At 43.3% G+C, this 13,324-nt stretch overlaps 1 protein-coding gene across 1 annotated transcript in view; it reads left to right on the top strand.

Moving 5' to 3' along the window:
* The window catches only part of MLYCD (malonyl-CoA decarboxylase), an 18,867-nt gene extending 5,543 nt beyond the window's left edge, over window positions 1-13,324 (top strand). The window contains exons 2-5 of the mRNA XM_053270623.1: window positions 4,039-4,151; window positions 4,384-4,540; window positions 5,080-5,229; window positions 11,956-13,324. Of these exons, the coding sequence (XP_053126598.1) occupies window positions 4,039-4,151; window positions 4,384-4,540; window positions 5,080-5,229; window positions 11,956-12,489 (954 nt within the window). The 3' untranslated portion in view covers window positions 12,490-13,324. The remainder of the gene's footprint in view (window positions 1-4,038; window positions 4,152-4,383; window positions 4,541-5,079; window positions 5,230-11,955) is intronic.

The raw sequence follows: 13,324 nt of genomic DNA, 5'->3' as shown, positions 1-13,324 counted from the left end.
GTCTCTCTCGGCCTTATCTTGGAGATGCCAGGGAGGGAACTTGAAACCTTCTGCATGCAAGCATGCAGGTGCTCTTCCCAGAGTGGCCCCATTCCCTGAGGGGGATATCTTGTAGTGCTCATAAGTAGTCTCCCATTCAAATGCAAACCAGGATGGACCCTGCTTCGCAAAGAGGACAATTTATGCTTGCTACCACAAGACCAGTTCGCCTGGTATTTCACACAGTGCATATTTAATTTTGGGGATTCTGTGCCATGGGATGTGGTGAGAGCCACCAACCTGGATGGCTTTCAGCAGGTCTAAGACAAATTCATTGAAGACAGGACTATCGATGGTTGCTAGTCCTGGTGGCTATAAGCTACTTCAGTGTTCAGAGGCAGGGTGCCTCCGAACACTGGTTACAGAGGAGTAACAGCAGGAGAGGGAGCGTGCCTTCATCTCCTGGTTATGTGGCTTCCCAAGGCATCTGGTGGCCCTCTGTAAGAAACAGGGTGCTTGACTAGATAGGCCTTGTACCTGATCCAGCAACCCACGTCTTCTGTTCCTGTATTCTTAATATTTTATATTTTTCCTAATAGGACTTGGTAGAACTATGTCATCTTAATTTTCTTTTTTTCTGCTCAAGCCTGTGGCTTGTCACTCCCTTTGGGGAGTGTGTGACTTTGACAGAGGACTGCCAAGTTCCTGAGAAGGATATGATGCGGAGACAGGTGAAATCTTTCTTTCTCTGCCACTATAACTGATCAGTACTTAGGTTGAACGCTCCCTGACAGAGGTTTCCCATTGATTCACATTGGAGTTGTGGGGCAAGCCTGGTTTTGGAAGAAGAGTTTATGGTTTGTTGTAAGGATGATACCTCTTTTTAAAAGGTGATCAGAGATGTATGTTTTTTCTTCTAATGCCCCAATCCCCTGAACCTTGTGTGCAGCAGTGAACTTACAATGAATGAGTTGACCAAACGTATCAATTATATTTTCCAAGGGTTCTTATGGGCAGTGGTCAAGAAAGGTTGGCTCTATTCACCAGTCAGACAAAAACTCTGTTTGTTGTGCTATGTTGGTACATACTAGTCAGGATTTTTTTCATTTGTTAAGCATCCTTTTTCACTAGTCACAGATCAGTAGATGGGTGGATTTCCTGAGCCCTGCTTATGGGGTTCTTTATCCCTTGCAAGTAAGGCTTTAGATTTCCCCCCCCCTGGGTTCTTGTCTTGCCTTCCAATCTAGATTATTGGTTAAGGATAGCAGTGCTAACACCACAGACTGCAAATCTGAAGTTTCTTAATGATCTTGGAGTTGTAAGACCAAGGCTGGTGCTGGGTTCTATGGACATGCCTCTGATGCTATTTTTGTTTTGTAAAATAGTGAGGGGACTTCTTTCTCTCTGGCTCTGCCACTATAAGGCAAAGGAAATACGGAAACGCTCTTGGATTAGATTTATGTGGGGGCTGGGAGGTTCAAAACATACAGAAAGGAAAGCTCCAAGCTTGAGCCTTCATATTTCAATGGTTTGAAAACTGGGAAGGGGAGTAAATAAAAGGTGGTTGAAGGGAGATATCCTTTAATAAGAAATAGAGCCACATATTGTTGTGCTGAACTGGAGCAGCAAATTAAGACTTCAAAACCTGGTGTGAATCTGTGAATTAGATTTTCTTTTTTTAGAGCCAGGATATCTGTTACAAATGTCAGTTGTGTGGACATAACTGCTGATTTTTCTTCTCTCAGGTTTTTTTTTGTGTGGGGGGGAGAGAAAGAGCTAATTTAATTAAAACCATGGGTAGATTACTATAGTATGCAATGAATTTACAGTGTATACTTGGGAGTCAATGTATTAATCTGGTAGTATAGTGTATTAAAGGATAAAAATGTTGCTTTATGAAATAAAAGCTTTCATTTTGGATTTCTGGAAGTAATTACCTTGGCCAAGAGAATTCTCTCTGATGTATGCCTTTAAGTACTTCAATTTTTATTCTTGTAAGAGCATTATGACAGACTTCTTATGCTTTGCTGAGATTGTTCTGAGATCACAGTTCATGAAAATGTAAATATGCCGTTCATTTTCCAATAAATCTGCTAGTGGGTGAGAGTGTCCTGAGCGTTCTGCATAGGCAAACCAACTCATCAGCCGAAGGCCTTCTGGCTGAACAGTCACTTTCTATAAGAGAAGCCCTTGTATATTTTATTTGCTCAAACTGAGCTCCATGGCAGCTGAATATAAAAAGAAAAATCAAGAATACAAACAGCCTTTGTATATAGTTTCAAAGTGAAGCATTTGATCTGTATGGCAGAAGTATAACCATGCAAAAAGGAAGGGGCATACTAGGCCATTAATTCCTTATAAGGGGCTGGGGGCTGATAGTTCTATGTTCATCACTGGCCTCAGGGCATCAGTAGCTCCAGTATTTTGCAATTTCTCCTACAATTATTTTTCTTCCTCCACCTCCCATTTTTGGTCAGTTTTCCCAGCACTTACTACTCACAGGCTGCAGTGTCGGGGAATTAAACTCTGGAGGATTCTTTGGAAAGCTAGTAACTGACTGTAGTAGAAACTGCTCCCAAGGTCATTCAAAGTCTAGCCATAAATTCCAGCAAATTTCAAGTACCAAGGCAGGCAAGAGAGCTCTCTTGCAGTGCTTCCTGAGAAGCTGACGCTAAACCCTTGGTAGCTGATGTCTCTGCAGAGCAATGGTTCTCTAGCTGATTTGGGGAGGGGTGATAACTTATGCTCCTTATTGGTAGGTGCCTTTATTTATGTATTCAGGAACTTTGTAGGATACATTCTGTGCAACAGAGAACAGAAAAAACTGTGCCTGAAGCACTTGCAAGAGTATTGGGCAAGGTCCCTTGTGTTGGGATGTGATATAATATTTGAGTGTACATTCACTTCTGTAGCCCTCTTTTCACACTGCCCTCCACACATTCACTCAATGCATGGAGAGAGGAGCAATTGTGGTGGTGGTCCTCCCACTCCCTCACCTAGTGGGTACTAGTTCCAATCTCTTTGCCAAGGATGGAAAAATGGACCATAACTGTGTGTAATTAGGAATCCACATAAGACTTGTTGCTTACATTTAGCCCAGCCTCAAAGGGGATGGGGTGGAGCCAGCCAACAGGATTCTGTTCCTCTCTACACATTGATTGAGTACTTGGAGGGGAAGAGTGAGAAGAGGGCTTGGATCACTTAACCTGCAGAATCTCTTCATTTGCTTCCCACCAAGCAATATTCCTTGGGTGTGTGGGGTGGGAGGCATAGCTTTGCTTAATCCCCCACAAACTACCTTTAAACTGCACAATAGCATTTATCATCATGTGCTGGCTGGGGAGGGCTGCCGGACTGCCCTAGCTACTCCTGAGGAACATGACTGTGGGGACTAGACTCTGTCCCTTGTTGCCGCCTCCCAAGTGCTGCTATCTGTGGTTAAGAACATCCTAGCACAAGGTTATGTTAGGTTGCAGCATGTTTAATTATCTTATTTTGATAACTTATATTCTGCTCACTGATAGAACACTTTAGCATGGATATATCTATACAGTTAATCTAAAATCAGTTGTGAAAAACTGACTTGTAAAGCATGCCTCTCTCCTTTGGGGAAGAGAGGGAAGAATTATCTTTCTTTTGAAGATAAAAAGGGAACGAGGGTAACCCCTCATCTTTGTTGTCAAGGAACAGAGAGGAGAGCTGGTCTTGTGGTAGCAAGCATGACTTGTCCCCATAGCTAAGCAGGGTCTGCCCTGGTTGCAAATGAATGGGAGACTTGATGTGTGAGCACTGCAAGAAATTCCCCTCAGGGGATGAAGCCGCTCTGGGAAGAGCAGAAGGTTTCAAGTTCCCTCCCTGGCTTCTCCAAGATAGGGCTGAGAGAGATTCCTGCCTGCAACCTTGGAGAAGCCGCTGCCAGTCTGTGAAGACAATACTGAGCTAGATAGACCAATGGTCTGACTCAGTATATGGCAGTTTCCTAGGTTCCTAACCATATTATGCTGCTTCTCCTGCTTTGGCTGCATCAATAAGATACGCTTCCCCAATCTCTACTTCCAGGAAATGAATGGGGTGCTGAAGAACATGCTGTCAGAATGGTTTTCCACTGGATTCCTAAGCTTGGAACGTGTTACGTGGCAGTCACCTTGTGAGATACTTCAAAAGATTAGTGAGTAAGTGCCAGGGACTGCTGATGTCTTTTCTTCTTCTTCTTCTTTATTTATGAAGTTCAAACAGTCTTTGAATGCCCTGTAGACACATGAGCCGATTCAAGATTACATTGCTGTATGGATACCTTTTTTCCCCCTGGGGGCGGGGGGACCTCAATACCTTAGTTTGAAAGAGAATAGAAGTCTTGCAAACTTCTGCCTTCAGTATTAAAATGTGATTGTTCAACCTTTTTAGCAGTGAAGCCGTACATCCTGTGAGAAACTGGATGGACATGAAGCGCCGAGTTGGGCCTTACAGAAGGTGTTACTACTTTGCCCATTGTGCAATGCCTGCCGAGCCACTGATCGTTTTGCATGTTGCACTTACCGATGAGATATCCAGCAGCATCCAGGTATAGTTCTGTGATTAAAGCTTTATGAGGTTGTGCCCTCTCCAAATTGACAAACTTCATGGTATGCTAGCAACCTGGATTCCTAAACCATGGCTGGATGTGGGCTTGCAAGCTATGATATGCACCATTTGGCATGATAGCTCAGTTTGTCAAACCATGGTTTCCACACCTCTGAAGGCCACTCAACCTAGAGATGGGAGCATTGGACTCAAGGGAAAGAGAAGTGATGCATACAAGCCATGGTTTAGCACAATGTCAGAATTGAGCGAGGGTAGTAGAACATTAACTAGTTGAGCATGGTGGATATATATCAGTTGGTAGGTCCTCTCTCTCTCTCTCTTTCTCATTGCGAGAATCAAACAGGGCAGGGATACACTCCACACACACTCCGTATGCTCTTTAGGGGAAGAGCAAGATAAAAACATAATAAATAGTCATTTGACCTACAGGATTGTGAACCATGTTGGATTTGTTGCATTGTGAAGCCACTGACTTCTGAAGAGGATTGCTGATGCTAAGCATTTTTAATTCTTTCCTAGGCCATAGTGAAAGAGGTTCCTCCTACAGTAGTGGAGGATCTGAACAAAATCACCACAGCAATTTTCTATTCAATCAGCTTGACTCAGCAGGGCCTACAGGGCGTGGAGCTGGGGACATATCTCATCAAACGAGTCGTTAAGGAACTTCAGGTAGGTGTGGAAAAACTACGCCAGGGATATTGTATCGGGATCTATTCCTTCAGTCTTTTGGTGATCTTCTACTCGGAACTTGGCATTTTGGCATTGTAACATTGCTCTGAAGTTCTTGGTTATGGGGATAACCACAGATGTGGTGGGGGCATACAGAAACTGCACACATGGCTCTAAGGTGAGCTCCCGTATCACTTCCTGGAAATCCAGGTGACCTGTATCTTTTGTTTTGTAAATTGATACGAGAACTGTTTTTGGTTGGAAAACGGCGCATAAAATAATCTGATTAATGTCCATGGTAATTTTTGCATTTCTAGACATATGGTCTGGAATCTTTTCTTTTTAAGGACAGCTTTTTTTTGTCTATCGTCTGATAGCTTACAACTAAGGCTTTTACATTCCGTTGCTTCATAGTACCTAAAATATTACATGCTATAGTGAGCTTCATAATTTTATGCTTTATTAAACAGAAGTTGGATTATGTTGCAAAGAAAATGTCATTTACTGCCACAATTTATATTTTACATCCTTGTTGAAATTGTAGTTTTGCATTTTGGGGTGTGTGTGTGTCTATCTGCCTTTCGTTCACTGTAGCCAGCCAGCCACATCTACCATCTGGACTGAAACCCTAACTGGATTGATACGTTCGTTATGAGGCTACAGGGTCATTGCTAGGAAACTCGGTTGGTAATAATATTCTGGCATGCTGTTGGGGCAGTCTTTCTAGCAGGTCAGAGCTTAGGAACCCCAGTTCATAGTGGAGATGGCCTGTTTGTTAAACAAGTAATGAGGAGGACTGTTGACCTACCATTCATCTGTACTTCAGTGGGGGAAAAAATCCTCCTTTATATAGAGCTGTATGACTTTCTCAGTGGAGCTTCAGAAAGACACAGGGTGCTTTAATGTAGTAGCTCCTAAACTTTTTGATGATGGGACGTGCCTGTTCAGAGTTGTGGACCAATTCACACAACTACTTTAAGATGGAAGAGCCACAAGATGACTCCCCCTTTAACGTGTTTAGAAAACGGCCCCTTGGGATAGTGCCAATGTGGTAAGATTGTAAGTAGCTGAAAAGGTATTTATTTGTTTGCTCTTCCCAGTTTTTGTGGGGTCAAGATTGGTTCCTGGAGTGGCTTACGTTTAAAATCCACAAAAAGGTCCAGTACATTAGGAATATGGGAGGTGCTATGGCAGTCTCCTCTGGTCTTTGGCAGCTCATGAAATGGCCACATTCTGAGCTCTCCCTAAAGGAGGTGCAGAAGGAGCTACAGACAGGCTAGCGGGTTCTGCAGTGTTCCCTCTAAGGTGTACACATGTGTGTGCACTCTCAAGTTTTTTGTGCCCTTTGTGAGATAGAAGAATAAATGCGTGTTTTGAGCACTGTATGCCTTGCCTTTAGTTTAAGGCAGATGCTTAAGAAGCTGCCTTATTAAAAGTGCAGCCTACTTATTTAAATACCAAAATGAATTACTTGGTACTGCTCCATTTACTGGGATTCATTCCCATAGATATTAATGTGTTGTAGTACATTTCTCTTGGCTGGATCCAAAATATCCTTTGGGGAATAAACAATGTGGGGAAAATAAGATATATCATTATTTGCTTTGTTTTCACTCCTCTATTTGATTAATTCCAAATCACTTAATTTCAAGCTTCTGTAACTTTTAATTTCCCGAGGAAAAAAACATGTTAAATTATTGCCATCGTGGATATATCTGAATGGAGAGAGAGAGGTTTTTGAACCATGGTGGTGCACATTTTAACTATTTGGGCACCTGAAATGCCTGTTGACCTTGCAGAACTTTAGTAATTGCTTTTGGGCCATCTTAGGAACGAGAAGAATTGTGTTAGTCATGGAGCACTAGCAGTAGTCCAATCAATCAGTCTTTATTATGGTCTTAGACCAGCATAAAGTAAAAGGAACATGTAACAGGTGGTATTAAAAACAAAAAAGAACTGTAAAATTGCTAAAACAGTAGCATGAGGTCTGTAGTCAAAGTAGGGCTAAAATCTATAGGATGCTGTTAAAAGTTGCATGTTGCTGCAATGCTGGAATCTGTAAAACAATGTCTATAAAATATTAAAAGATAAATTGAGACAGTAAAAGCACTATGACTGAATAATTGAAGAATGTATTCTTGCTGGCGATCAGAGCCCGGTGAATTCTGCACGCTGCCTCACAGAACCTGGCAACATTGTGGGGCCATTCACACAACCGGGTGGGTGGGGAAGGCTGGTTTGACTCTCCTTCCCTCCCAGACGAGTGCCTGCCTGTTGCTGGAAGTGCAGACCGCATTCACGCAGCACCGAGTTCCTGACCTGGGGATATCCCACAATGCCCTGCGGGACATGTGTAATACAGTGATAGATTGATTGATAAATTTATATACCGCCTTTCATTAAAGCAATCCCAAGGTGGTTTACAGCAAAAATTTAAACACAAGATGGTAAAAAAGACACAATTAAAATATTAAGTGAAAAAGAATAATAATAATAATATTAAAGAAATCTGATTAAAATTTTAAAAACAAAAGCATAAAGGCAATACAGACTATAAAGAGCAGCAGCAGAGAATCAAATAAATGCCTGGGCAAAAAGCCACGATTTTACACTTTTTCTAAAAGCTGCGAAGGAGGCCAAGGAGCGAATAGCCACCGGGAGAGCATTCCAGAGTCTGGGGGCAGCAACAGAGAAGGCCCTGTCTCGCTTGCACAACAACCAAGCCTCCCTCATTGTCGGCACCCGGAGCAGAGCCCCCTCAGATGACCTTGTTGAGCGGGCAGCAACCCTTGGGAGCAGGTGGTCCCTCAGGTATCCCGGGCCCAAACCATTAAGGGGGATACATTGGGGCTATATTGTTTAACCGCTACATTGGGGGTTTCCCTCAGGAGACGGATGGTCTGGGTGCCCAGACATGGGGAGGTGCTCCTTGCCATGCTTTGCTGCTTCCCATGAGTTTGGCTCTGCCCGAATGTACCCGAATAGGCCCCAAATCACCAAATTATATATATATATTTTAAAATGAGCAATTTTGAGGCTCCAGGAAACAAAATGGCAGCTGGAAAGTACCCCCGTGGTCATTTCCGGCTAGCCCCAACCCATAGATATGCAAGGTTGACGTGCCCCCCGCCTCCAGCCGAGGTCAGGTGTCTTTTTCCTGACTGCAGATATGCAAATCCGTGGATAATGAATCCACAGATAACGAGGTTTTCCTGTATGTTATAGAAGGATTACAGTCTGAAAGTAATACAAAGATGTACGATTGTCCTGAGCATCATGGTGACATTGCGTACATCTGTATAAAATAGGCAGTGAAGGAGGATATGCTCAATAGTTTAAACCTGTCCCGAGGTGTAGGGGCACAGATGTTCCTGGAAAGTGATCTTCTTGTATCTTCCTTCAAGGACAACTGAGGGAAGGGCGTCTCAGTGAGCCAGAGTAAAACCCTTCTGTAGTTAGATACTTCTTTCTGTGTAAAATATCCAGCAGGTGGTGTTATGTACCTTAGACTTTCAAAGAGAAGAGAGTTCAGGGACCTAAGTCAGTTTGGTTTTCTGCATCCATCATGCACTGTTTGATATAAGTTCTGGCCTGCTTATAACCCAAGGAAAGTAGGTGGGAAGGGGAGAGTCCAAGTGAGGATAGTTTAGCAGATAGAGATCGCTTCCATGTGGATGGGAAGCCACCCACCAGTGTTGAGGGGAGGCTAAGCCCATTGGGAGAATGGATAGTCTCAGCCCGTAGTTGACTATGGACAGCCAAATTCTGGCCTCCACTTTCACCAGGCCTGCTTCCAATTGCAGATTGCCATTAGGGACCCAATGAGGAATGCTAGCAGCAGCAGAATTGTGTTAAACAATGTGTGAGCTTTTCTTAATCTGTTTTTGGGTCTGGGATAGAACTCTGAAGTGGCTTGAGACCATGAAGACATCTTGGTAACATTTACAGAATGGAACAGTACACATGTTGATCTAACTCAGTACAAGGCAGCTGGTATTTTAATAAAGATAACACCTGTGTAGGTTTCCCTCACCCATGTCTCTTTCCTCCTTGACCCATTCAGAAGAGGAAACCTTCTACCCTCTTCTGCAGGCAGATGGTACATAACTGTTGTTTGGAACACTCAAACAGAAGTTATATGGGATCCCAAATTAGCCTTCCAGGAATCTGAGCAGCTAAGTACAAGCTGGACCAAGAGGGGCACGTGTCTTGCAGAGGAATGGGGACCTTTGGCCTACTTCAGTTACCCTCACTATTTATGGTGCTCATCCCTACATATGATTGACTTTCTGGTGCTTTTATCTATGTGTACATGCAGAGATACCCACACCAAGCTCTGACTGTAGAAAATAAACTGTGTGCCTGTAAAAACAGAGCAGTTTAACAATTTGTGATCGCGTGTGTGTGTGAGTGAGAGAGAGAGAGAGAGAGAGAGAGATTGTATGAGAAAGAGTTTTTTAAAGTTCAAAAGAAAAGAGACTCTTGCCTTGGCCAAGTGCCGTTTAACAGAGCTTGAAGGAACCTGGAAATACATACTCCGGCTCCTTTCCATGCGGTTTCAGTACTTCATTTGGACGATGTTTCTGGGGCCTCTTGTGTGCCCCCCAGTTAAGCACAGTGGGTATCTGCTTGAACAGAGAAAGGCAAATCTGCATTTTTAGAACTTGGCCATCCTCCAGTAACACTGCCTTTTGCTGACATCTTGAGTTTGCCTTCAGTTAACCCTTGTGGCACTTATGCAGGTAATTGTCACTGTAGCCTCAGAAATGGCATTCTGTTGTCACTCTTCAAAAAGGTAGCTGTGAAATGTTGCTTACTGGCAGGTGATACTGTTGCACCACAAGCAGTACCCCCAATAGGAAGCATGCAGTCATTAAAAAAAAAACCCAGCACCACCCACAACCAAAACTTGGACGGTAGGCCACAGATCTTGATGATCTGTTTCCTTTCTTAAGTATCGGAAGATAACTTTGCAATGGATCTCTCTCCTGCAGAATCATATGTCGCCATACACTTCAGTATTCAAGAGTGCCATAACATCATGGGTGTTAATCTTTGCAGTGCACCAGGGTAGGAGTAACAAGAAAGCTTAGTTTAAGTGGAAGTTTTCCTGTCTGGTGAGGCCCCTGATGAGTACAAATGTCCTCCATAATACTTGGGATAACTTCCCAATATAAGCTTTGTTTCTGTGGGTGAAAAATGGGGCTGTAGCTTTCTTTCTCCCTGGCTTGACTAATGCAATGCACCACTGTTTTAGATGAGTCACCGATAATAGAAAGGAATCTGCAACCTTCTGCAGAAGCAGCAGCAAAATAAACCCAGCATCTGCTCCTTAATGGTGTGTGGGTTTCTGACAAGGAAATAAACATTAACAGATCTCTACCAGCAACCCTGGAAAGTAGCACATCAATTTAGCAGCAGCATAAATGGCCATGCTTTACTGCATCTATCTATTATTTTCTTCAAGAACTGGCCACATAAGATAAGCGTCTAAACTCAGCCATTCATCAGATATGAGATACCACAAAAACTGTGTCGTTCTGCCAATTTGTCTTGTCATTCCTTAAAATAAAAGCAGCACATGATTGCTTTTTTATTCTATTTCCCCCATCTTCCCTTCTCCTCCTCCTTACTCCCCCCCCCCCCGATTCTGCCTCAATAAATTAAACCAAGGTTTACATTTTTTGTTTGGTAAACAAGAGTAGCACAGTTAAGACATGTTGAATTTCTGCAGCCCATCTGAATGCAAGGCAGAGAACCTTGGAGGAATCAAACCCAGTAACGTTGGTGTGCAGTCTTAACTGGTGGACTTTTCTTCTGTGCTGGCAAACGGATGGGCGTGCTTGGGATGTCGTCTGAAGTTTGGTGACTGGTGAGACTAGACAGACGACCTTCCATCTGCTTAACCTACAAGGAGAAGGGAAGTCTTTTGACTTGCCTTTGTTCTCTTGGCTTAGAGGGAGTTCTGCTATTCTGTTTGCAGCAGATTCACTGCCGTCCCATTCCATTTAGCCTTTCTTGACTCCAGCTTAACTGGTCAGCTTGTGCTTTTTAAAAAAAAAAAATGGTATTCAGCCCCCTTAATTTGGATCTGGGTTGTTGCAAAAGCGGTCAGGTGTCCTCTTCCAAGAGTGCATCTTCAAACAGTGTCTTGCTCAGTACCCAAATTTGAACTTCCAGGAGGAGAAATATTTTTCTCACTGAACAAATTTGTATCGCTTACCTCGAATTTTTCAAAGGGCTGAGAAGAATTTGATGTCCCCAGATCCTCGGAGTTGCATCTAATATCTGTGAGGGAATAGCTGATCAAGGCTTTACAGTATTAAAACTACCCTGTTGGGAGTTTAATTTACTGCCTCAGTCTTTGGATCCCGAAAGCTTGATCTGTTGGGCAGAAGATATTTATTTCATTAGGCAGAAATGAGAAGTGAGGGACCTTAAGCTTAAATGTTTCCTTACCTATGTAGGCATGTTCTTCAAATAGGTTCTGAAACAAAATTATATAGTGATATAAAATTCATAGAACAGCATGTGGTTGACTTAAGGTGTTATACTGCTCCCTAATAAAGGTATTTTCGCCTCAAACCTATTTGTCCATCCTTACTTTAAAAATGGTTCTGATGAATTTCTGGAAAAACTTGACATCTGTTATTGCAATTGGAGTCCTTATCCAACTGAGCCCATAATCAAATATTTGGCTTTTTTCTTTTTAATTTAAAATTGCAGATGGAGTTTCCACAGATCAAAGCTTTCTCTACTCTCTCTCCTATTCCGGGATTCACCAAATGGCTTGTCGGTCTCCTGTCCTCGCAGTCAAAGGACTCTGGCAGAAGCAGCCCCTTCACAGATCCCGAATACAAAGAGATCTCTGAGATCACAGGGGATCCTGCTGTCGAAACCCTAAAGCGTCTTCTAACAAACAGTGAGTGGGTGAGGTCGGAAAGACTGGTCCATGCGCTACAGCCGCCGCTGATGAGGCTGTGTGCCTGGTATCTCTATGGAGAGAAGCACCGCGGCTATGCCCTTAACCCAGTGGCCAACTTCCACCTTCAGAATGGCTCCGTGTTGTGGCGTCTGAACTGGATGGCAGACACGAGCCCCCGTGGCATCACTGCCTCCTGTGGCATGATGGTCAATTATCGCTATTTCTTGGAGGATACTACCAGCAACAGTGCTGCATACCTGGGATCCAAGCAGATCAAGGCCTCTGAACAGGTCCTCTCCTTGGTGTCTCAGTTCCAGCAGAATAGCAAACTTTAAGGCAGCCTTAAGGAGCAAATACGTTTGAATGAAACGGAAGTTTCTCGGTACTTCTGCTTGAAAAGAAGGGGTGTGGCTGATAAACCTCCCTTAATCATTGCCCTTAATCGCAGCAGGATTTGGTATGAATTAGTCAAGCAGTTCTTGTTTCCTGGGCATGCTTTACCAGAGAGGTGGAGAGGACGTTCTTGGCGGTGGTTGCTATTTCAGGCGAAGTGAAAAGGCTGGGTTAGTGGAGTGGCAGGACAGTGGTGACTCCTGTGAACTGTGTGTTGTCCCTTGCCTTGCTCACTGAATCAATAGCCTTGTTTAATCCACATCTTCAAAAGAAGTGTTGAACACCTGAGCGCTCTGACACATTAAAGGCAGGAGCAGATCAATACCAGAGTTACTAGATAAAAGGGACAAGTAAGGAAAGACTTTTTGTCCAAATGCACAAACAAAGCAGCCTCCCGCTAGTACTTCTCCAATAAGATGTTTGTTTTACGTGCCCGCATCCACTGTTCTGTCTCCAGCCCTTTGATCAGGCTGTCCACAAAATGCAGCCGCTGACTTACTGCTCTGTTCAGATGGAGGCTGGAAACATCCGTGTGTGTGTTCTGACTCCTCACAAGTGCTCTCTGGACAACATGTGTAGAATGGAAGTGGCTGCAGCTTGCCAATAACTGGCTTATGATTTCATGAGCGACATCCAGCAGTTCAAAAACTGAGAAGGAAGGAATTGGCTGATAAGGGCTTTATCATGTTTACAAAGACTTGTGTTAAACCTTAATAGTTGTGCCTTTAAAAAGAGAAAACTTGAAGCTTTATTTAAAATAAAAATGGAAAAGCATTA

The sequence above is a fragment of the Hemicordylus capensis genome, chromosome 9 (assembly GCF_027244095.1).
Source record: "Hemicordylus capensis ecotype Gifberg chromosome 9, rHemCap1.1.pri, whole genome shotgun sequence".
NCBI lineage: Eukaryota > Metazoa > Chordata > Lepidosauria > Squamata > Cordylidae > Hemicordylus > Hemicordylus capensis.
Note: the sequence above shows the minus strand (reverse complement) of the source record. Positions and strands in the feature narration are given on the sequence as shown.